This window comes from Hyaena hyaena, unplaced genomic scaffold, assembly GCF_003009895.1.
Source record: "Hyaena hyaena isolate Hyena2069 unplaced genomic scaffold, ASM300989v1 scaffold_1133, whole genome shotgun sequence".
NCBI lineage: Eukaryota > Metazoa > Chordata > Mammalia > Carnivora > Hyaenidae > Hyaena > Hyaena hyaena.
In genome coordinates, this window is record NW_024081767.1 from 342,395 (window position 1) to 369,266 (window position 26,872).

A 26,872-nucleotide genomic window follows, 5' to 3' on the forward strand; every position below is an offset into this window, starting at 1 on the left:
TAGGAGCCACCCTCCTCAACTCCCCCCCACCGCCGCCATTGGGCTTTGTGCTGACAGCTTCGCGCCTGGAGCCTGCTTCAGATTCTGTGTCTCCCTCTATCTCTGACCCTCTCCCACTCATGCTCTATCTCTCTCTTAAAAATAAACAAACATTAAAAAACATTTTTTTAAAAGAATATACAGGGAAAGCTAAATACTCTAGACTAAGACTAAGATGAAGTTGTCTATAACCCCTATTTCATCATGTCTACTGGAGAGGGATATGTATTTCTGAATTGAAGAGGCCCATCTGCTGTTTTAACCATTGCTAAAAAGGGCTGTTGATCCTCTGAGAAGCAGAGGAAAAAAGAGCAAGGCAGCATAAAGAATAACCTCTAGAAAGACTGCGAATGTCTCATACTCCTATTGGTCTCAACTTTCCAATACAGCTGAATTGGATAAAACTGAAGTTAATGTGAGTTCATGATGCCAGTAAGTCACCACAAAATTTTCTTTAAATAAAATATGTAGAGATTACTTGAATTTAAATATTCAATTCATATGTAAATGAATACCATAAACATTTACCTAATGCATATCCTACCGTAAGATAAGTCTTCTAATTTTCTTCCCTGAGAGCAAGGGATACAGCCCAGCAAATGGGAATACACTTACCCAAAAGGTCCTGCACCGGATTATTCCAGCATCGTCCTTACAGAGGAGCATTCCTGTTGTAGGATGCTAACAACACCGACTCCATCTTTGGCCCTCCATCTTGTTCATGCCCATTCAGTGACCTCCCTCCTGACTCCATGTTCTAGGCCCTGTGGAAGTTAATATATGCCCTGACTAGAATGTGGGGAGGCTTGTTCTGATCTTCCCTAGGGAGAAGCATGTAACAGACCACTTCAGGCAACTAGCAGAGATCTTTTGGGGCATGGAAGGTGCCACTTCAGGCAGCTAGCAAACACAAAAGATCCTACTTTAGATAACTAGTTAGATCTTCTGGCACACAGGGTGGCACCACTTTAGATAACCACCCAATGGCCCCATCACCATGCCCCCTGCTCTATAAAAGCTGGGGATCAAGGTCCAGACTTAAAGGAGAATAGTGGTAGAGAAGAGCTGGGTACAGCCTGGATCATCTGTCCACCTAATCCCTCCCTTATCAGTAAGTTACTCTGAATAAAACTGTGTAAACAGTATGGAGTGACTTCCTTCATTTTTTGATCTCATAGTGCCTTCTCAGTATGAGAGGATATGGTACTCACCCTCTTCTACCTCCTTTTTTTTTAATGTTAATTTATTTATTTTGAGAGAGAGAAAGATGTGGGGGGGAGGAACAGAAAGGTAGAAAGAGAATCCCAAGCAGGCTTCATGCTGTCAGCACACAGCCTGATGCAGCACTCAATCCCACGAACCATGAGATCAAGACCTGAGCAGATCCCACAAACTGTGAAATCATGACCTCAGCCGAAAACAAGAGATAGATACTTGGCTGACTGAGCCAACCAGGATCCCTACCTGCTCCACCTTCTAACACCAGTGCATTTCTCTCCAAATCCTCCAGCTTTACAATAGGCACCCACATATAATTCCTCCCAGCTGCTCTTCATACAACTGCAATCAGCCACCATGCTATGACAATATTCATGACCCCTCCCTATCATCACGCTATGATGCCATCTCTTGCTGCCTGTGCTATTTTTATCCTATGATTCAGGGACCACCTCTCTGAAGGAAGCTCAAGCTGATCTTCATCCTCTACCAGTTTCCAGGAAAAACCTTACGTCTCTGTAAAATGTTTAATGACCAGGTTATTAATCTTTGTTTCTTAGTATACACTATTAGAAGTCAAAACTGTTCAGTTTTAGACAAAATAAAAGAATGACCAAAGAATAATATGGCCACACTCCCTGACATTGGTTATAACAATACAAACTTCCACCTCAGATCTCACTGGCTGAGAACTTATGCCAATAGCTGAAGCATGAGAAAATCACATACATTCACAATGAGTAGTAACAGACTGATAAATATTTTTATATGTATAAGAAATATATTTCAGAGACAAAGAGCAACAAGCCAGCTCTATGCAGATGGCATCATCTAGAGTAAAATATATGCCTTATACCTCACCCTAAAACACAGTCTTTACATAAAACAAATATTGCTATTAACGAACAAGTGCCCAGTTATTCAAATTGAGTCTTTCATCTTGCAAAGATTATGTTCACCTAATATTTTAATAGTTATATCATAAACCTAAATTTATATTAAATATGTCTAGGGAACCCAATTTGTTGCACCTGCAAAATTCCCTGTAGTTGGAGTGTAAACCATATCACTGCTAGATAACAGGGTTCAATAATTTGACAACAAGGAGAAAAATAGCAGTGAGCTTTGATAATTTAATCTTTGATGTGTCTCCTAATCACTGTAAAAACTCCAAAGAGTTTCTATTCAATTATGCAAAAACTTTTATTATAAGTTTCATTACTGGACATCAAAAATATTTATGATATCCAGCAAATTACATAAATCTATAACAAATATACAGTAATAATTTTAACTATAAAAATAGTATTTATATGGTATTTTCCTTGAAAAACTAAGGGCCATAAATAGTCTCAGTTATACTAAATAATTCTGTAATTATTCTATTTACAATTCAAATAATATACTCATAAATGTGCTGAAATCTCAAGACACCCCTATTAAAAAGAGAGGGTAATGCCAAAAACATCTCAAGTTCATATTAAACAATCAGATGAAAGACAAAGGAGGCTGCACTAAGGCTGTACTTTTATTTTTACTTATTTTTTTAAGTCTGTTTAGGTATTTATTTTGAGAAAGAAAGAGCGTGCACAAACAGGGGAGGGGCAGAGAGGATGAGAAAGAATCCCAAACAGGCTCCACGTTGTAAGCACAGAGCCCAACGTCAATCCAGATCTTACAAACTGAACTGTGAGATCATGACCTGAGTAAAGATCAAGAATGGGATGCTTAACAAACTGAGCCACCCAGTGCCACCCTTTCTTTTTTTAAAACAAATTTATTGAATATACTGCAACGAGCAGCAGGCAGGACAGCGAGGAGAGGCTACCTGCCAAGGCTGTAGTTTTAAAAACAAACCAGAAAGAGAAAGCTTAAACAGACCGGTAAAAGGAAGCTGACTCTTCTCTGCTCAGTTCTGACCCATCCTTAAAAAAGGACTGACTTGAGCCTTGCACAGCTTTCTCCCCACTCATGAGTTTGGCCTTCTGAACCCTATAAAAGGCTCCAACCTCTACGTTCCTGTTTGCCTCTAGAATCCTTCCAGATGCCCCTTCCAAACCAATTTCCCAGGTCTCAGCTTTAGTACTGGATCACTTTCTGGCTCTTGGCCAGGCACATCCAACACCCTCTACCCCACCCACCATTCTCCTTTGCAGTGGGCTTTGCAGCCAAGGTCTGTCCAACTAATAATCAAGGCCACTCTAGGCTAAGCTCAGAATGCTTTCTGTCTAGCGTTAGAAGTCACAGTTTAAAATTACCATTCTTCAACTTAGAACTAAAGAGCAGAAATGAAATACAATTTGGCTGTTGTACAAGAAATGTCAGGTCTATACAAAGTTCCTATATAAAGTGTAAATGGGAATCTTATCCTTTAAAAAGTGTCAAAAGTTCAATATATATTTCAAAGGTAGAGTTTTATTATGAATCAGAGAATAAGATCATGACCATTAGAAGTATGGAACTCCTTCCAGACTTGCAATGGACATGGAACAGAGAACCTGAAAGTTTAACAACTTATTTATACCTAATACCACTCCTCCTGTAAAATAGAACTTACAGAAAAACAGCTGTTAAAAAACCAAAACCATTAAAAAAACAAAAGCCCACTTTGGAAAACACTTTAGAATTTCTCGAAACAATTAAACTTAAAACAAAATGAAAACATAAATCCACACAAAGATCTCCATGTGAATGTTTATAGCAACATTATTCATAATTGCCAAAAATTGCAAACAATCTACATGCCTGTCATCAGGTGAATGGAGAGACGTAACCTGTCTATATCATATATCTATAAATGAAATAATACTCAACAATAAAAAGGAATGAGCTGTGAGGACATGCTACACCAGGGATGGACTTCAAAATCATGTCAAATAAAGGAAGCCAGACAAAAGAATGCATATTGTGTGATTCCCTTTATATGAAATGTCCAGAAAAGGCAAATTTAAAAAGACAAAAAAGTAAATTACTGATTGCCTGGGGTTGGAGACAGGAATGGGGATTAAGTTTAAATAAGAATGAAAGATCTTAGTGGAGAACTGAAAAGTGTTTTAGGGGCCCCTTTGGTGGCTCAGTCGGTTAAGTGTCAGACTCACTTCAGGTTGTGATCTACAGTTTGTGGGTTTGAGCCCCCTGCGCTGGATTCTGTGTTGACTGCACTGTGCCTGCAAGGGATTGTCTCTCTGCCCCGTCCCCACATGCACGCGCGCTCTGTCTCTCTCTCTCAAAAATGAATAAACTTAAAAAGAAAAGTGTTTTAAAACTGATTTATGTTGATAGTTGCAGCACTCAGTAAAGTTAAATAATTAAGTGAATTGTAAACTGAACACATGAAAAGGATGAATTTTACAAAATGCAAAAATGCCTCAATAAAATTGTTTTTAAAAATCATATTGCTTAATTTACGTGGTAAATATGTTCCTGTAAGTTTGTCTACTTGAGTTTATATCTGATAAGCATAAATAAAAGTAGTATGGAAAATGATGATATAACAATAGGTATAGAAGAAACTTTTGAAGTTATTTCCTAAAAAGCATACAGAAAAATATACTGATAAAAATGATGTGGACAATTCTTTGGGAAAATACAAATTCCCCAAGCTGGCTTAAAAACAAGTAGATAAATATATCTATACCCATCAGAAATTACTGTTTATTGGGGCACCCGGGTGTCTCAGTGGGTTAAGCATCTGACTTTAGCTTGGGTCATGATCTCACAGTTCCTGAGTTCAAGACCTGCACTGGGCTCTCTGCTGTCAGCAGAGAACCCATTTAGAATTCTGTCTCCCTCTCTCTCTCTGCCCCTCCCATACTTGCATGTGTGCATGAGCACTCTTTCTCACAAAAATAAATGTTAAAAAAAAGAATTACGGTTTATCAAAGACTTATCTCTTTAAAAGTTTGCTGGACTAGTCAAAATAAAGGTAAGGACTTTTAAATACTAAAAGATACGTATGTGACTCTTATAGTCCCCAAGATAATGTTTCAAGGAAATTCTTATAAGTAACAAGATTCATTTTATACAGCTTTTTAACTCTGATACAATCTCATTCATTATTGCTGATGGAAAAATTCTAATAATATAACAGCAGATCTATTTTAGTAGTTAGTAATAGGGTTCCTAAAGAGACAGGATCTTAAAAATTCTAAATTAGAAACTGTTAAAATCAGTTGTAACTTTCTAAAATCAAAACTGGAATTTGCAGTTGAGCAACCCTCCCTTTTTGAGGAAACAGATTCCCGCAGGAAATCTGTAAAGTTCTGCGAACTCTTCAGAGAGCTTGAAGCAACAGAGAAAAGCAATTACACTCTCCTCAAGGTGTTAACTGCAGATCTTACTGCATGTTTGCATTTGTCTTCCTGCCCTGTTCCTGAAAACTGTCTATCCTTGTCTAACCACTGGATCATGGAAAATTAGGAGCCAGATCTAATGCAAGAGGACTGTACAATCCTAATCTATTCCCCCACCTCATGCAGGAGGAAAGACTGTGACAAAGAAACATACTTGGTGTTCTAGGGTGTAGTCATCACACACGCAATATTGTTTAGAGTTAAATAAGCCATACTTTGGGAAAGATACTGTCAAAGCCATGGTAGTCAAGTCAGATCATCATCTGAGACTAGGGGTTCAATTTTACTTTCCGAGAGCAGATGTCCCCAGTGCTTTCACACTGAAACAGAATATAAGGTGCCTTGGACCAGCGAGAGAAAGAATTTGCCCTTTTCTCTGCCTATCTCTATGCAGTGGCTACAGCTGTGCCCTCCAACTGTGGTGGCAATGACTCCACAAGAAGGCCTGTGGGTGGGTTTGGGCTTGTGGGTTCTTGGAGTGACTACTCCTGGCAGACGTTAGCGTCTTCACTCGTGGAGGGCAGCTGTGCCCAGCAAAGCAGCTGTCATGAGAGTCACTGCAGGGCATCTATCAGAGGCAGGCATAGAAGGACAAGGTCAAAGACAACAACAAATCTCCTAAAAGGTTGAGGAAAACACCAGGAGATAGTGGTAACTTATAGCAGAAAAGCCAGCAGAGGTTTATGCCATAGTAATTTGATAAAAACAGGAGATGTAGTTCCATTCTGTAGTCACAACTAAAAGGCCAGCAACATATGGGCTACAGCGATGAATTATGCAACATGATAAAGTTGTCAAATAAAATCAACGTGTTCACTCAAATTGACTAGAATAGGGCTCAATAAAATCTAATACTCATTCCCTTAAAAAAAAAAACTTATTAAATAAGACATAGGATATTGCTTTAACATAATAAAGACTAGCTCTCAAAAATCAATAATCAATACTTTACTTAACAGTGAATACAAGAAATATTCCCATTCCCAAAAGAAACAAGACAAAAATGCTATTATCACCAAATAATAGAGCTCAGAAACTTCTAGAAAAAGCCTTAAGATGGGCAATAGTAATATGAGATATCATTATGGGAAGGAAAAAGCTTTCATAATTCTCCAGTCATGTCATTGTCAAACTAGAAAACCCAAGAGAAACAAAGAAAAACCACTAGCAACATTAAAGAAATTAATAAGGTATAACACAAATCAGTGACTTTCCTATATATCATTAATAACTAAATTACAAAACATAGAAAGATATCCACCACAGTAGCAAAAAAATCCACAATTACCATGAAAAAGTTCTACATGAAATGTGCAGAACCTATAAAAACAAAAGTACTAAATTTCACTGAGAGACAAAATAGATGCTTAAATTTTTTAAAAAACCACAATGGTATTGGATGGAAAGAATAAGTACCTATAAAAACATGTACTTTTCCCAAATTAAAATAAAGGTTTAGTGACAGTCCCAGTAAAATTCCAAAAGGAGAGTGACAAAGTTAGTATGAATTTCCATATTAGAAAAGGCAAAAATATCTAAGAAATTTTACAAAAGAAAACTAATCAAGAGTTTTCTATGTTAGATATTAAAATATTTATAAAGCTACAACAAATAGTATAAAGATACCAGGCCAAATAATTAATGAAAAGATCTTCAAAAGAGATTGCTTTGGAAAGACTTTAAAATATACAATAACTAAATATGACAAATAAAGGATCATAAGTAAGTGGAGAAAGGAATAAATAATGTAAGATAGGATGTGGGAAAATCAGGAGCCTCCATGTGCCTGACATCTAAGTCTTTCCTGTCTCTATGAGGCCCTATATAATCTGGGTCCTGCTACCTTTCCAACCTCATTTATTTTTAAGTTTGTTTTTATTTATTTTGAGAGAGAGATAGAAAGCAAAAGGGGGAGGGGCAGAGAGAGGGTAAGACAGAATCCCAAGCAGGCTCTGTGCTGTCAGTAGAGAGCTCGATGTGGGGCTTGTACTAGCTGAACTAGCCAAAACCAAGAGTCAGACGCTTAACCAATGAAGCCACCCAGGCACCCCAAGAACCCATCACAATGTACATAGATCATAGTTAAGGAAATGAGACTTCCAGACCTAACTTCCAATCGGATTCATACCCTGTTTTTTGTGCATTAAGATTTCTACTTTCCCTGTGAATTCAGAAGTGCTAGTCGAAAGCAATCAAGAGGTGATTGACTGGCAAATGATTAGAAGGTGACTAATTGGCTAAATGAGAGAAGACCAAACTGGACTTGCCCATTTGAACAGAAAATGGATGTTCCTTGTCTGACCTTGTTCCTGCTTCCCCCCCACCTCCCCCCATCTCTACACCACCTCCCACTCAGCAAGGGCAACCCCATCTGCTGACAGCTCCCCACCTTCCTCCTGTCACATAGGGAAAAATGCCATTAGTATAAGAATCTTCAGTTATAGAAAATATTTTTATTGTTATCAGAATTTTAAAAAGGAGAGAATATGTAAAATTTAGTCAAAACTTAAAAACAGGAAGGATCATTTAAATTCTGTGAGCTATACCACAGAATTGACTTCCAAAAATAGGCTATAAAAGATGGCTTTTCTTCCCAATTGTATGTTTCACATCCTAAAACAACTAACCACATCCATTTGGAGTATTTGCTTCTTTGTGGGGTGTGTGAGGATGGGAATGTGGGTGTGTATGTGTGCAGGTGTGGGTGTGTGCCTACATGTGTGTGATTTGTTTTGTCAGGATACCTGTTGTAAAAGGATCAAGGATTATGGAAAAGAAATTTTTTGGGGCACCTGGGTTGCTCCGTCGGTTGAGCGTCCGACTTCAGCTCAGGTCATGATCTCATGGTTCGTGGGTTCGGGCCCCGCGTTGGGCTCTGTGCCGACAGCTAGATCGGAGCTTGGAGCCTGTTTCAGATTCTGTGTCTCCCTCTCCCTCTGACCCTCCCCTGCTCATGCTCTCTCTCTCTCTGTCTCAGAAATAAATAAAACATTAAAAAAAAAAGAAATTCTTTCAATATCTGTGCATTGCTTTGGGCAATTTAATCATCCACTTTTTAAGAACAGCAGAGAGATTTATAGGAAAAGACCTGGCTTGAATGAATTGCTCCAATAACACATATATAATATGTGTTATATATTATTATATACATAGTGTATGTGTGTATATATATTAGTATATATATATATATCAATATATATATAGTATAAAATATCTACATTGAGTCTTCGTCTTTCTCAGAAATGTTTCACCATAAAGTATAATACAAGTCACTGATCTCTGGAAAGGTCCAAAGTGGCCTTGGGACCAGTTTGACCAGGCTAGACCTTATGTTTGTTTGTTTTTTTAATTGATCTGTCCTAAAGAATGAAATTTCGCAATTGTGTGACCCCATGAAAGAACTAAAAATCATTTGACAAAACAGAAACTGGCTGTGCTTTTCATTTTTAACCCTATTCCATATTCTTTATCTGCCTTTTGTAGAAATCACAACCCAAAGGTTGAACTCTTACATAATTTGGTTATAGATAATTCTGTTTACTGAACAGTCAGAAGGAATATTATGTAATGATACTTTTCCTTCCATTCCAATCTAAAAATATGTATTATTGGATCTACTCTGCAACTGGAATCCAGCTACACAGAGATTTATTTAATTTGTCTCCAGTTTAAAACAAACAAACAGACACATGAAATGATGCTCAATGTCCCACATCATCAGGGAAATACAAATCAAAACTACACTGAGATACCACCTCACACTGGTCAGAGTGGCTAAAATGAACAAATCAAGAGACTCTAGATACTGGTGAGGATGTGGAGAAATGGGCACCCTCCTACACTGATGGTGGGAATGTAAGCTGTGCAAGCCCCTCTGGAAAACAGTATGGAGGTTCCTCAAAAAATTAACAATAGAACTCCCCTATGACCCAGCAATAGCAGTGCTGGGAATTTACCTAAGGGATACAGGAGTGCTGATGCATAGGGGCACATGTACCCCAATGTTCATAGCAGCACTCTCAACAACAGCCAAAACATGGAAAGAACCTAAGTGTCCATCAACTGATGAATGGCTCAAGAAGATATGGTATATTTATACAATGGAATACTACATGGCAATGAGAAAGAATAAAATCTGGCCATGTGTAGCAACATGGATGGAACTTGAGGGTGTTATGCTGGGCGAAATAAGTTAGGCAGAGAAGGACAAATACCATATGTTTGCACATATAGGTGGATTAGGAGGAAGTTAACGGAGGACGAAGTGGGAGAGGAAGGGGAAAAATAGTTGGGGAGAAGGAGGGAGACAAACCGTGAGAGCCTTTTGAATGCTGAGAACAAACTGAGGTCTGATGGGGGGGGAGTGGGGGAGAGGGGAAGGAGGGTGATGGGCATGGAGGAGGGCACTTGTTGGGATGAGCACTGGGTGTTATATGGAAACCAACTTGACAATAAACTATAAAAATAAATAAAAATAAAACAAATAAACAGAAAACTCTATCAGTTCCATAGCTCTAGAATTGCCTAAGAAAAATAATTTTTAAAGAGCATATTCAATTTTTCACCTTCCTGCTCCTTAACCAGTACAACCACAAGAATATATAAACTGAACCCATGAATTAAAAAACACTCTTCATAAAAATAAGAAAAAAAAACTTTGTATCAAATCATCTTGGCTTTTATAGCATAAAGAAATCAGCAATGGGCGACCTATGTGTAATACAGATCCCAGGCCAAAAAAAAAAAAATGACTTCACATATACCTCAGCCCAGGAACCTCCATTTATATTATTATTGTTTTATACTCTGTACTTCTTGCAATTTTAAATTTCCATTGTAATAAGAGGAAAGATGCCCAACGCAGATTCTTGCCAGTATCTCAAAAGAAATTCTGCTTCACCCTTAGAGTTCCAGAGTATTCATTCTCTGATAAGTATGGCCATATATGCTTCTCCATTAGGAACAGAATATTTTGGGGCTGAGATTTCTCCAAAGGAAGTGAGGTAGTTTAAGGAAGAATGGACATGAAAAAATATCCTTTCTTTGCGAACTGAAAATCAAGGTATTACAAATGTCAGGACCCTGAAACCAAGGCTGGGCTATCCACAGGAAAAGTGATTTAAAGGAGGGATAGGAGGAAATTCCCATGTCTATGTGGACTCCTTCAATGTATGCTATTAAATTTTTCTTATGTTAAAAAATTTAAATAAAATTTAAAAATAAAGGAGGGATAGGAAAGAGTCATTGAAATAGAAATGTAGAAATCTGACTTTCCAAATCACACATATATATTGATGCTCAGCTTTTGGAAGCTAGTCCCAAACACTTAATCTCTGTATCTCTTTTGCTCCTTGCCTTGTCCCCAGTTGATAGCCTCCATACTTTATCTGGTCTTCCCTGTGTCCTGGCAAATTCCAATGAATTCCAATGTCTGGCTTCAAAGTCTATATGGCTTCCCAGCCTTAAATTTAGCACCTAGTCTGTGCTAAGGATACACTAAGGAAGGAAAGAAAATCTCTGTCCTCAAGGTACTTATATTCCAGTAGGAGGAAAAAGACAATAAACAAAATAATTAAAATACAGAATATTAATTGACCATATGATAAAGCTGACGTAGCTGAACTTTTGAACTTTTTGTAAAAATGATATGTCATATGAGTCAACCTATATATTAAATAGTGATGAATATTACTTTTTAAAAACGAAGCAGGGGAGGAGTGCGTGGGTGGCTCAGTTGGTTAAGCTACTGACTTCAGCTCAGGTCATGGTTCATGGGTTTGAGCCCTGTGTCGGGCTCTGTGCTGACACAGCTCAGAGCCTGGAGCCTACTTCGGATTCTGTGTCTCCCTCTCTCTCTGCCCCTCCTCTACTTGCACTCTGTCTCTCTCTCTCAAAAATAAACATTAAAATAAATAAAATAAAATAAAATAAAATAAAATAAAAATGAAGCAGGGTAGAATAGGTTGTAGGCTCAATGAAAGAGTGAGGGCAGAGAGAGTTACAATTTAAAATGGGGCAATCCATTTCCAAGTGGTACAATTATATGAGACTGTTTTGCTACTTTATTCTTCTAAGGAAAATGCATTCCTTTATAATGAGTTTTTCTTAACTTTAGAATATGAAAGTTGCTGGAAAAAATACAGTAAGTCACTTAAAATGTAAATTTTAGGCCATTTACATCAAGCAGGAATATAAGATACAAATCATATTAACACAGTCTTAGGCTCAATGAAATTAGGTTAAATACCTGGTATAAACTGCAGTATAAAGCATTTAATTATATATGTTCTAAGCCATTAATCTTGAAAGCAAGCAATAAGCTGTATTTTAACAAGCATAGAAATAGAGTTCATGTTACATTTTTAAAAATTTATGTTACATTTTTAAAATGTACATGATTAAAGAACAAACAACTCCCATTAATGGATCACCCAAATAGTCAATCTAACACAATGCCTTTCGGTATTTGTGAACTACAAAAATGTGGGGACAGGGGAGAAAAACTTACAAGAGGTAGCTATGAGAGAGCCTAATTAAAAAATAAACTAGGGGATCCTGGGTGGCTCCGTCAGTTAAGCATCCAACTCTTGGTTTAGGCTTAGATCATGATCTCCCAGTTTTGTGGGACAGAGCTGAGAGTTCAGGCTCTGAGCTAACAGTGTAGATCCTGCTTAGAATTCTCTCTCTCCCTCTCTCTCTCTGCCTCTCCCCTGATCCCTCTCTCTCTCTCTCTCAAGAAAAAAATAAAACTAATACACGGCTTAAACATTAATATAACACAAATGATATTATCAAAACTTTGTAATAAATTCCATAAAAACTAGGATACTAGTGAGACTAACTATTAAATTAATCCATTGCACATGGCCTAGAATCTAAAAGGAAGATGTGAATTCTCTTCCTGAATACTGACTGACCTAGCTCAATAATCTAATAGTTATATGTGCCTGTTCCTCAAAAGAAATCTATACCAGCAATGTTCAACAGAACTTTTTGCAGTGATGGAAATGTTCTGCCTTGTCCAATAAGGTAACCACTAGCCACAGGAGGCTACTTAACACTTCAAATGTGGCTAATAAAACTGAAAAACAGAGTTTCCGAAATCATATCATATTTACAGAATAACAGCAGTATACTACATCTTACAGAAACAGACTCCCAAATCAAAGCATCTAATGCCACTATTAAGAGTCACACATCATACAGCCAGTCCTTTGAATCACTGAGAAAAAAAAGTAACTCTTTTCTCCTGTTCTTAATGAAAACGTTTTAATATCCAAAATATTATTTTCACCATTTACTGCCATTCATAGGAACTTAGGTCACATGTACTCTTATGCAAAACACTGGAGTAAGTCCTGCCCTCTACTTTACCTTCTTAAATTCTGTTACAGCTGTTCAATTTTAAATGAATATCCATTTCCTGTCATTTGTCAGACTTTATAACTTACAGTCAATAGAACAGTTTTAAAGGTAGTATTTAACTGATCTAGGAAGATGAAATAAAAGACAGTAAGAAAACAAAACTTTACAAAAGGTTATAAAAGTGGTTTGAGTGTATATCTGACAAAAGTGAGTGTAACCTAACAAAGACTTACTGGTTTAGCACGACATCAAGAATAAAAGATGTTCCAAAGGCATCCACCTGGAAGCTTGCCTGGTCAACATGAGTCAACTGCAATATCAAAAAGATAAAAGGTATTTATTATTGAACGATAGCAATCAGACAATAAGCATTTCATATGATGGTCCAAAAAGGTTTATAACATCATAAGTTAGAAAAACCAATTCAACACATTTTAAAAAAGTAAAATCTGCACCTTCTTGGAACCCAAACATTCACCAATCTAAAGGAAAGTACTACCTGGCCCAAGAAGGCAAGTGTCCTACCTCTCTGGTTTATCTCAAGTGGCTAAACATTTCATTTCCAAGAAGACTGCACTTCATTCATTTTATTCTATATTAAATGATTGGCTCCTTTAAAATTAAACTTTGTATGTTAAAAAAGAGATGGGGGGCACCTGGGTGGTTCCGTCAGTTAGGTGTCTGATTTCAGCTCCAGTCATGATCTGAGTCATGATCTGGAGGGTTCATTCTAGCCAGAAACGAACACTGGGCTCTGCTGATAGTGCAGAGCCTGCTTCAGATCCTGTCTCCCTCTCTCTCTGCACCCATGCGTGCTCTCTCTCCCTCTCTTTCTCTTCCTCTGTGAAAAATAAGTAAACATTCAAAAAAAGACAGAAAAAATATGTTCGAGAGTAAAATAATACAGTGAATATGAGCTATTTACAAGGAAGATATCTAAATTTCTTAAAAACCTTTTTCATCCAAAATGAAATACACACTTTAAAAATATGTCAGTTCTATTTACCAAACATAATTTCAGAGAGACTTCCACATCTTCCTAAGAGCAAAACTGAAGCTCTGCTATCATCCAAAAAAATGAAATGTTACCAATAACATTGTTATTATTAACAATGTTAACATATTGTATAATCATGTATATTAACTAAAGGAATCAAAAGCTTGATTCCCCAAATATTAACTGTAGCTATAACTAAGCAGGACTGTAAATTATTTTAATTTTTTGTTTATGTTTTTCTAGTATCTAAAATTTCTAAAATAAACATGTATAATTTCAACAGTGAGAATAAAACAAACACTACTTTATAGATAAAAACCATCTGAGCAACTGTATTTATGTGGTACATGACACAGATGGCGTTACTGTTCTCAGAGAATGAGCACATCTTAAAAAAAGAAACCTAAGATTCTGTGGGGCATAAAGGGCACCTCAATCATCCCAGGGATTTTCACACATACCAAGCTTATGGTATTAGGTGAAAGGAGAAAGCTTACTTGATAATAATGAAGCTTTATGGAAAGAAAGGATAATCCTTCTATTTTAAAGTATTTGAAAGAAGTGGAGGTAGGACATTCCAGTTAGTCAGTTCTTATCACATTCCAATCCCCATGAAACCCCAAGAATGAACAACTATTTGAATACCTCTCAGCCTTATTACCTCATTACCATTCTTTTAAACTCCTGGCTCTTCCCAATTAACACCCAGGCTATTGTCAAACTCTGGCTTTTTTTTTTCTTCTTATAATTCTTGAATACACACCTTACTCTTCATTTCTATATCTGGAATATGGAATATTCCACAGATCATATTCTCCCTGATCTAAAATTGATTTTTGGTAAATCCCAGATTTTCTACTGTATCAGATACAAACTTTCACTCTCTGGATATTAAGATCTCCCCCTCTCCCCCAGCCCAGACAATGCCACACAATTCCCCAAGGACCTACCCATACTTTATTCATGTTCAATTCTCTCTTTTACTCTTTAATTCAACAAGCTGTGTGCATTCCAACTTTTTTGTGTGTGGCTTTCATTCATAACTTCTGTGAAGCGCCTTTAAGAACCAAGCCCTTGAATAGCGAGTGATCTTCACCAAGGCCATTTCCCAGAAATGGCTCTATCCATCTTTCAAGATGTAGATCAAACTACTCTTTGTCTCAATCCCTTAGGGCTGCCATAACAAAGTACCATAGACTAGGTGGCTTAACCAACAAAAATTTACTTTCTCATAGTTCTGAAAGCTGGAACTACAAGATCAAGATGTAGACAGATTAGTTTCCTCTTGAGACCCCTCTCCTTGGCTTTTCACTGTGTCCTTACATGGCCTGGAGTCTCTCTCTTCTTTTTTTTTATTTGAGAGAGAGAGAGAGAGAGATAATGAGCAGGGGAGAGGGGCAGAGGGAGAGAGAGAAGGAAAGACTGAATCTCAAACAGGGTACATGCTCAGCATGGAGCCCAATGCAGGGCTCTACCCCACAACCCTGGGATCATGACCTGCGCTGAAATCAAGATGTGGATGCTCAACCAAGTGAGCCACCCAGGTGCCCCTCTTTCTCTCTTCTTATAAGGACATCAATCATATTGTATTTAGGGCCCACCCAAATGGCCTCATTTAGCCTTAACTACCTCTTTAGAGACCTCATATCCAAATACAGTTACAGCAAGGGTGAGAGTTTCAACATATGAATTTTGGAGGAAACACAGCCTAAACACTCCTCTTCCATAAAGTCTTCCCAACCCTTCCAAGCCTCCCTCTCCTCTCCTCCTCAATAGCGTTCAATTTGGTACGAGGGCCTCAGTATTGACCAGCATCAGGTACTCAGTAAGTATTTCCTGACCAACTCACTTGAGGGTTTGTTTTATGAATCAGCTGGATACAAAAATGAACAACAATTTAACAGCTATAAATTACCTGCTTATAGAAACGTACTCCCTCCATCAAAGTTGTTCTTAATGCCATGTCAGTGGATAATGTCTTTCCTTTTGTCTAAAAGCTTTTAGAGTTTCCTGAAGTGCTAACAACCATGTTTTGGAACAGCCTGAGGAAAGCTTGGCTTACCAGAATTGATGTCTCAATTAAAACCTCTCTTCCCTCCCTCCCTGCTTGGCATTTACTGCCAAGCAAATGGTGAACAGGGAGGAGGTCCCATCATGATATCATGATATCATGATTCAGTGTAGAGATCAAGACAAGATTACCATTCTTTTTTAGCAAGATACTTACTGTTTATATTAATTTTATCCAGTTCCTATGTTTTGTTTATCCTGCAGCTTCAGTTTATATATGGTATCTTATTTTATTGATCTTATACATGTCCCAAAGAGAAACACATTACTTATATTCAAAAGAAAATCTACTGACAGCATATTTAACTGCTACTTAGTAATAAAAAAAATTGCATTTTTGATAATAATAGGAACAAGGAGATATTACTCTTGTAATGTAAGGCAGGCTTCCTTGGACTGTATACAGATTGATTCATTCAGCAAACATCTTCTCAGAATCCACTAAGTGTTGGGAACTATTTTGATTTGGCAGACAAGGTGATGAAGAAAACTAACCATGTTTCTCTGTTATTGGAGCTTGTTTTCAAATGGAAGGAGACAGAAAGTGACAAATAAAATGACAGAAAATAAAAAATAAAATTGGAAAATAAATACACTATTCCCAGACTTAACAAAATGAGGTGAACATGTGACCAGGATAGATGGGATTCTAGATGGTCCTGGAAGCCTCTTTGAGGAGGTGGCACCTGGGTGACACATGAGTGACTGAAAGGAATCTGTAGTAGACAGAATAATGGCCATGAAGATGCCCAAACTCTAGCCCCCAGAACCCATGAACACACTACCCTACATGGCAAAAGGGAGTTTGCATATGTGCTTAATTTAAGGATCTTAAATGGAAAGATTATCCTGGATTATCCAGGTGGGCCCAATCTAATCACAAGGGTCCTTATAAAACCAGAGTCTTAGAAGGGTCGGAGTCAGAGAAGGAGATGTGACCATGGAAAGAGAGATCAGGATAAGGTGAGGCAAAAGCCAATGAACACTGGAAAGCTCTAGAAACCGGAAAAAGCAAGGAACAATTCTCCCCTAGTGCCTCCAGAAGGAACACAGTGCTGCCAACACCTGCATCTTCCCTTTGTAAGACCCATTCCAGGCTTCTCATCTCCACAACTGAAAGAAAATTATTTTTTGTTGTTTTTTGATATTAAGTTTGTGGTAATGTATTACAGCAGCAATGGGAAACCAATACAGCATCCCCGGCAATGTGCCTGAACATTTAGAAAAGTGGTTCCAAAAAAGAACTATTGAAACCATTGATTTCACCAACAGTTCAATGTCACTCTCCTCCATGGCACTGACCATGGCACTCACATCTGTAGCACTGATACCCATGAAGGCATAAGGATCAAATTCCAAACACAGGACTTTCCCAACCAAACCCAACTTGCAGTGGTGATCACTACAGTAAGTGTTTGCATGGTTTCCTTGCATTCTCTATGGCCTTCTATCATTCAGGAACCCCTGTTTAACTCAAAAACCAGGCCAAAAAGGAGAAACATGTTAATGTCTCTAGGTTATCTTGGAGAAATAATAAATTAACTAGAATTACACTGACTTCACGCTATATTCACAATGCAGCTTCTCAGCCAACACCATCAAAGTGAGCCAGAGTAGGTCTCAGAAAGTTCATCTTAGACCCTGCCTTTTTAGTTTAAAGGAAAAGGAAATGTTTGACAAGAGAGAACCAATAGAATATCAGGATTTTCCCTTTTTTTGGGGGGAGGGGGTTGGGTAATGCCTAACATACACTGCCAAAGAAAATTTCTAATACTTATTATAACTTTAAGTTAAATGTTAAAAGGTAGTAATAGCTCTCAGAGATATTTTTTAAGTTTATTTATTGATTTTGAGAGGGAGAAAAGGTGCCCATGAGCAAGAGATGGGCAGAGAGAGAGGAAGGAGAGAGAATCCCAAGCAGGCTCCACGCTGTCAGTGCAGTCCCCAATGTGGGCTCAAACCCACAAACCACAAAATCATGACCTCGCCGAAATCAAGAGTCAGATGCTGAACCGACTGACCCACCCAGGTGCTCCTGGCTCTCAAGGATATTTTTAAAATATAATGTTGCAGAAATGCATTCTTTCAAATTACTACATAAGAATGATTTGTGATTTTAAAAAACTTAAACACTTCAGTATCACAGAATAATATGGAGAAAACCCTTAAAGTTCATATAATACAATATTCTTATTTTACAAATAAGGAAACTGAGGCCAGTGTGGCCAAAGGTCATTTGCAATGTCACACTACTCAGTAGCAGAGGTCATTCCTATCATGCTTCATCCTGGCCTTCATTCTGCAGCTTGGAGGTGCTTGCAGGTTTTACTAGATTCATATGAGTAATTACTATAAAAGGAGCATTTTTAGAGCCATTAAAATGCTCTAATGAGCATGTTTAATGTATATGGGAAGAAAACTTAAATGATGAAAAGCAATGTTTAGTACTTTTTCATCAGAAAAGTCAATAACGTTACCACATCTGACTTAGAGTACAATTTGCTTACAACCTAAAAAATTAAGCATTAGTTTAACTTAGATATCTCTTAAGGAAAATAATTACATAGGTATGGTAAAATGTGTGAGTGTATGTGTATGTTTTCAGGACTGAGAGAAGTAGTGAGGCAGGCATTTATAGAAGCTGTGAAACAAAAGATTAAGGAGAAAACAGGCAAAGATATGAAATAACAATCCAGATGGCAAGAAAACTTCATAAATCAATAAAATTACATAAGGCTAATTTTAATTTCAAATTTCAAAAATGTATCACAGAATTTTAGGACCAGAAGAACCTGATATAAATTTCCAGATTGAGGCCCATTTATTATTCATGAGTAAGAGCTGAAATTTAAATATGAAGTTAACATAACCCGGTGCTCCTGTGCATTTTGCCTCTTGGCAGCCTTTTTCTCCCAACATCTCCTGGAGCCAATAACCAGGGCCAACCTACATAACCCAAAGATCAAATAAATATGAAGGACTGCTTTATTCATAACCTTTTTGTAAAGCTAAGCTGACACTAAAACTTTCATGGTAGAACTCGAACTCTGACACAAAGAGAAAGACAACGTAGTCTGGGTTTTTAATTAAGCCCAACATGAATAATGAATCAATGAATACCAATGGTAGGAGTATTCCCAATCAAATGGCATTGTGTAGTACGATAACTGTGAAAATAAAGAATATATTAAAAAGAAATCTTTAATGCATATAACAGAATCTTTAGCTTTCCTGCATCCTAAATACTTCTTTGCCATTTGATTGCTTCAACTGAGTTTTAAAAAAATGCAAGTGTTAATTCCCGGCATCTATACAGCTTAAGCTCGGTAAAAAACAAAATACCAATAATCACTTGCATATATTATCCCTTTTTTTCTACAACAGAAAAGCCCAACTGAAAAATCACCACAATCTCACTGTAATTACTCTACTGCCTTGCATGGAGTTTGGACAAAAGAATCCAAATGACACATTTATTAACATTAAGATTCTTCATTCTACAATTTGTTGTGGCCACATGAACAAGAGTTTTCCCCTGGCTAGTTAATTAAAATACGGAAATCGTTTTATGAAGTAGAATTCTATGAGGGTGGGCCTAAAGTGTAGCCAATTCCCACAGTCTTGCCCTCCAAACGAATTTGCTCTCCAACTCAAATGTCTGTTCTTGACTTTATCTGATGTGAAAATTTTTACAATTGATGTAAACATGTTCAATTGATGTGACATAGCCTTGTTTTGGGATGGAGGACCCAAGGACAGATAGGACACCATAGAAATCTCTGCACCTAGAGAACCTCTAGGTGAAGCTGTATATACCCCCCTACACACACACACATACACACTACAAACAAGGCTTTCTTTAGATGAGTTCATGAGAGGCATTCTCCAAGTTTCCAGGTCTGGTAGCACTGAATGCCCTAAAGTCTGTGACTCCCTGGCAGCCAAGGGCCCTTCTCTCCAGTGGCCCCTCTGTTCTGTCAAGCTGGAAGCGCAGAGATGATGCTGACACAGACTCACCAGCTCAATTTTCCCATCTCCATTCAGGAAGTCAGACAGCCTCATTACCTATTTATGCTCCAGCTATCTTCTGGTACATCAGTCTCTCCATCATTTTGGCCATTAACTGCCCATTACTAAGCCTTCTTTTAAAGCCTAAACAAGAAACGCTTACTCCTATAATTCTGAAGTCAAAGCAGACCTTTAAGATCTTTAGTAGCCTGAGAACAATATAACATGTAGTCATATTGAGCTGTAATTAAATCTGAGTGCAAGAAACCCCAACATTTGGATGCAACAAAATCAGCAGACAAAATGAGCAGACAAAAGATGAATCAGCCTTGAAACACTGACACTCTTCCTGAATGGAAAGGGCTTAGGAGAAAGATAACAGGGCCTCCAGGCCCTATCAGTGACTTCATATTTGATTTAAGAGTGGAGTTATGAAAACTTTCTATACTTCATCTTGCTTCTCCCCAAATGTAAACTAAAAAGGGTATTAATTATAGAATGCTATGAAAAAATGTTTTAATTTTTTTGTTTACAGTGAAAGAGTATATAAAAGATTATACAAAGAATGATCTAACTACTGAAAGCTAAATAAAAGACACGTAAAAAGAGCAGAGGAGGGAAAATGAGTAGATGGTTAAGTTATTACATTATCAAACGAATAACTAGTCAGTTTAGCTCTAAATCAGATCATTTGAAAAACAGGCCTCAAAAGAAGGGTTGTGTCTGTCAGCTGGGTCATACTCTCTCCTGGAGGCAACATCGGAAACAGGCCAAGTCCAAAGAATAAACTTAAGAGTGATGAGCTCTTCACATCAAGATTCACTTCACTCAGTTCTGGTATGTCAATGGACTTTTGTTTGCTTGCTTGCTTAATTTCATCTTCCTTACAATGACATTAGAGACGTCTGAGAGTTATGTCTCATTTCCACTAAAAGACCAGCTCCAAACATCCAACGGAAGAATAAGCAGAAGTAACACTGAACAAAATCCCATGATAAATAGCTGGCACGTAAGAATTCCATAGCATTTTCTTTGGAAGACAAATTCACATGCGATAAAAAGGGTTAGTCTCTCCCAGAACTAAAGACTGAAGCTACATATAATGCTGCTCACATGGAAACATAAAAACATAAACTTATACATATATACTTAACTTTAAAAGGACCAGATTCCTCATTTGCTAACATATCTCAATTGTCCCAAATTTTCCAAGAACATAGTGAAAAAATAATCAAGTAACATATTACAAGAACAAAGCTCCTCCTTAAAAAAAAAGAAAAGAAAAAAGGCAGTAAGCCTCTAATGACAAAGATATTAAAAAGATGTTTTTTCACCTGTAACTTAATAGTCAACCACTGAAGGCTTTTTTTATTAGGACACCAAATGAGAGAATTCCAGAGACAAGAATTCCTGCAAAAATATTTCATGTTTTGGTTGTTTCTCAAAGAGCTAGAATGAAGATTGGTATGAAGAACACACTAGTTTTCTTACCTACCACAACTATGAAGGAAAAAAAGAAATGCAAGTGTGTGAGAGAGAAAAAGAGAAAACATTATCAGCTATCTCTGAGGAAACCATGTCTCAAAACCATGGAATCTTGGCACGCATACGTTAGGACATAGCAAAAGTCTGCTGTAGAGATGCAGTATGACATGAACCTGCACCCCCCCTCCAATTCTTAAACTGAAGGGCTTCCACATACTACCAGCTGGTGTCTCCAAGCTGCTTTGAAGGATAACTCCATGCTTTTTAAGTTAAAGGAAAATGGAAGGAATCCATCCATGATGTATATTGGAGAGAAAAACACAAATACCCAATAAGAAAACTGTTGTTACGTGTGCTGCATTACATGTATCTGGCCTGTAATCTTTCTGGGATGCTAACTTCAAAAGCATCTAAATCTAAATAAATTAAATAAGTACAATGTTTTAGACATGTTACTAGGAAAAACCAAAGGGATAGCAACATAATGAAATTATTCTGCTCGATAAGGGTAATGAAAGAAACTCTAGAAATTACCTTTTATTAAGATTTTATTTTTAAGTAATCTCCATACTCAGCACAGGGCTTGAATTCACAACCCTGAAATCAAGAGTTGCACACTCTACTGACTGAGCAGCCAGGTACCCCTAGAAATTACTTTTACTTAAACTTCTATTATTTATTGGAGCCAGTCACTATTAGCCCTGGCAATAAATAGGTCATTCTTGTCACCTATCCTTAGCACTAAACACTTCCCCTAGATAAGTGAAATGCCTTTTAAAAATATATTGACTGTAAATAATCTCTGAAAGTAGGAAATTCTAAAAGTTACTGTTATTAAGAGAGACAGAAAAGCTCAACAAATTAAGTCACATTATCCATTGTACATCCAATAATGTTTGCATGTACATGTTTCTGTGCACAGGTGTGTATATTATGGCAGAGAAAGCTTGTAATCAACTGTAACCAAGAAAATAATTGCTATTTGATACAAGCAAATTCTATAAGCTGATGAGTCTGACTCTGAAAAGCCCAAATAGAAGGAATAACTACTCTCCTAAAAGAGGGAGATAGGACATAGATCATCACTAAAGGGTCTTCTAGATTAGGACAAGTTAACAGTGTCTAATGATATAGTGTCAGAATCAAATGGAGAGTATCCCTTAGCCCTGAAGTGTATCTTCACACAAGGAAAAAAAAACAAAAAACAAAACATACACACACACAATATAGTATTGGAGATTTCCAATTACTTCTATGACTTTGTGTCTAAATAGGAAAAGAAAGAAAATCCTTAGTCTTACCACTGTTTTCTTCACTGGCATACACTCAGCTCTTGCTAGAAACAACTCCAGGTCAAAGGCACGATAAAATTAGACTACCTCTATGTAAGAAACAGAAAGGATAAACCAAGAGAGTCACAAGCAGCCATGGCCTCATTAGGGTGGGTTGGTGGAGTTTGGGAGTCACCAGCTAGAGTAGAGCCATTTTTTTCTTCCCTCTGTTTAAACTCTTGGTCTTAACCCAGGAGCACACACTGGGCTGTTTTTAATGTTCTATGAATGACCTAGGTCTCTATGCTGCTGATGTGTTTCGACATAAAGGTGAACAAACTCTCTAGCTGTTGCCTCTACTGGGGGCAAAGTAGAACATAATGAGGCCTTCGTGCATCTGACATGCTGGGTTAAAGAAAGGATTCCTCCAAGACATCTTGATTCTCTTTTACAAAGGAAAAAGCCTGGACACAATCCTTCTGTCCATTTTATGGTAATTTTTTACTGGTTGCTGCTCTGAAGCAAATGAGTATTTTGAAGTAATAAAGGATTTCACTTTTCAATTAATTTATTAAAAGATACCATGGGGGAATTTATTCACTTCTGAGAAGTGGGTCTGAATTATGCCCACTGAGTTTCTGGGAAGCTCCCTCCTGGCAAGGACTCCTGACTGAAATATTCCCAAGATCAGCATCCTCAGCAAACTGCCACCGATCCATCCTTTGTCCTTCCCTGGCCTTCCGTCCTCCATACCTCCACCACATCCTGAACCCTTTCCACGTGCACAGGACTCCATGAGAACCAGGGAAGACTCTGAGGAAGACACAGTCTCCATCCACAGATTTTAACTCTCTGCAAAGACATTTGACTACTATATGAGAAAACAACATAGTCCAGCATGAAAGTGTTTCATCCTCAAGAGTTTCCCTGTTTTAAAATTGTAAGCAGTTTCTTAGGAAAAGCTGCAGAGGGTATTGGCTAAGACTCTAGATTCTAGAGCCAAATTTCCTGTTTCAAATTCCACCTCCACCCCTTCCCCAAGTTAATAATTGTGGGCAAGGTATTTAAACTCTCTATGCCTCAATTTCTCCAATTAGTAAGTGCAAACAACAGTACCAACTTCAGGATTGCTGGGAAGATTGAGTACACATAAGGTGCACAGAACACTCTAGCTCAATCAGTCTATTTATGATTGTACTACATAGCAGCAAGAGTATGAATATGTGTAAATAGAATTTTATATTACATCAGGACTCAGAATTGATCTTGCTTACCCTTTGTCTCTTCCTGATGGCAATTCCTCCATCCCTCTCTCTTTAGATCCATGCCTCACAGCTTCATCACCCTCCATTTTCATCTCTAGTCCAAGTGCCTATGTATTCCCAACACTTACCACCTTGGCACTAAGTATGTGCTCGCTTATGAGTTTAAAATAAACCTGACAACTGTTATCTGACAATAACATAAACAAACATTATTTTGCAAATTGTTATTAGCCAAAAATGAGAAGGAGATTTCAGGAATATAGCTATAATGAAGATTGATTTCACTAGTATAAAGTGTTTTACTGGCTTCTTTTAGTTCTCTAGTATTTAAAAATACTTATCATTGTTTAAAAGGTTATAACCCTTAGTAGCATGTGTTTTCCACTGATGGTCCTTAAAATTACTAATCTGTATTCTTGTGCCCAATTTATTCAACTAACATTTGTCCATGAAGGTGGTAGTCATTTGGCTACATGACTTGAAATATGTGTTATCTATGGGACACTGGGAGAAAGAACTTAAAAGAGTTTTAGGGGAAACTCAATGACTTATGTGATTCATTTCCCACCTGTTAGGAAACAAATATCCATTAAAAACTATCGGGGAAAAAAAGATTGTTGAGCCTATTTTATAAATTCTTGAGACAGTTCCTCAAACCCCATTTGTGGTCTGTTCCAATGCTGAATCATCTCATTTTCCCTCTTACACAGCTAACAAAACTCTCTTAATGTAATTTAGGCCCATTTCCTCCATTTGTGAAACAGGATATGTTCAAAGATGGGTTGTAAATATGCCTCTCATCTCTTAGGCACAGTAGAGATCATCTGCCACTTCGTAAGCTTTACAGCAGGCTAGCACTAAAAATATCTACCAACCACAAAGAATAAAATATCTTGCAAGAAAGTAAACCATAGTCATCCAGGTACTTAACATAAAAGAGAAGTATGTTTAACTACACGGAAGTAATACTGCCTTGCAAAGAAGAATCCAAATGCATTACACTGTAGGGAGATGGAGGGGGATGGATTATATTCAGACCCCAAAGTGAAAATGTGTATGGTCTTCTTTGGTGAGAAAATGCAATCCTTTGAGAACACAAGATAAAACTGAAAATACTGCCAGAGACATGATTATTCCAAATATTTATCCCAGTACAGTTTTCAATGAGACCTTTCAACACAAATCTTTGGAGTAATAGCCCTGTTACTCATACTTTACAGACACTCTCTAGTCTTGGGGTCATTGTACTGGCTGTTCTTTCATCTTGGAATGCTCTTCCTGATATACATGCCTGGCTCACTCCCCACTTACTTCCAGTTTTTCCCAATGTCACCCACTCTGTGAGACATGGCGGTCCACCCTATTAAAAATTACAACCTATAATATCCACACACCCCTGTACGCCAATCTCCATTCCCATGCTGTATTTTTTTTCTTTTTCCACAGTACTCACCACCATATAACTTATCATTGATTATGTTTTTATCTATCTGATAGAATTTAAGTGCCTAAAAAAAGAAATTTGGGCTTTTTTTTTTTTAATTCACTGATGTACCCAAAAGGTACAGAATAGTGCTTGCATGTAATAGGCCCTCAATAAATATTTGTGGAATGAATTTTTAAAATGTCAGTTCACAAATCAAATCACAAGAAATAATTTCCTTTCTCTCTCTCTCCCCACTCTCTTACTTACATACTCACAGTGACACACACAAACACATACACACACACCAGTTATTAAGTCTTAATCTGAAGAAAAATTTTAATTTTAATTGCAAAATTGGCAAGTTTAAACTTCTTAAGAAAAGGAACAAGAATCAAAGCCTATTAAATATTTGCAATCTTCTCTATTCCCTCATTATTCAAAGACAGGATGACAAAAAGAGAAATCAGGAATCTCTAGTTCTAACGAAAACATGCTGCAGAGAACAGAAGCTATAAAAAGGCATGATTAATGGCTCTAATATAATTAAAATACCCAACTGCACAAGGGCCAGGAGGTGCAAAGACAAGTGTAATAGTTTTCTCATCAAGTGGAATATAAGGACTGAAACTGACCCCCAGCCCTGTGGAGATGGGATGGTTTGCTGAGACTCTTACAGACACACACACACACACACACACACACACACACACACACACACACACCCAGCTACTATCACCAACAACAATATCTGCACTTGGAGTTCTTTTCCTCCTGAACACTTTCTGCAATGACCGTATGATACTAAAATGAAAGCATATGGACTTCTTCTAACCTAATTATTTCTTGAGAAAGAGAAGAAACACAATTAACTTTGAAAGAACAGATTTTGGAAAGATGTTTGTTGAAAACTGTTGGAAATTCAGAAACACATGGTTGATTGATTAAGTGTTAAAATATTTATTAAATATGGAAATCCACTGCAAAAAAAAAAGGAAAGTTCTTCCATTGAGCTGAAAGCTATGTCTAACGCTGGGCAAAGTCATCTCAACAAGAAGCTCAGTGAAGGTATTTATGATGACAGCTATTTACATTGGGATCCAAAACAACAGAATGATAAGGAGTGAAGGGCCAGAACATAAAGGGAAAAGCAGAGACTTGAGAATGAGTAAGTTTTTTTTTCAAAAGGCATTGGATTTTTATTATTTTTTTAATTTAAATCCAAGTTAGTTAATATATAACGTAATAACGATTTCAGAAATAGAATTTAGTGATTCATGTATACATCTAGTGCTCATCCCAACAAGTGCCCTTCTTAATGCCCCTCACCCCTTTAGCCCTTCTCCTCACCCAACATCCTACCAGTAAGTCTCAGTATG

General features: G+C 37.3%; 1 protein-coding gene across 8 annotated transcripts in view; it reads right to left on the minus strand.

The window, feature by feature from the left end:
- The window catches only part of ADAM22 (ADAM metallopeptidase domain 22), a 228,449-nt gene that overhangs the window by 174,257 nt on the left and 27,320 nt on the right, over nt 1-26,872 (minus strand). For all 8 annotated transcript variants that reach the window (XR_005526500.1, XM_039222466.1, XM_039222465.1 and 5 more), the window contains exon 3: nt 13,208-13,284. Coding sequence is in view for 7 of the 8 variants with exons in the window: in XM_039222466.1 (XP_039078397.1) it covers nt 13,208-13,284 (77 nt within the window). In the remaining variant the exon portion in view is untranslated. The remainder of the gene's footprint in view (nt 1-13,207; nt 13,285-26,872) is intronic.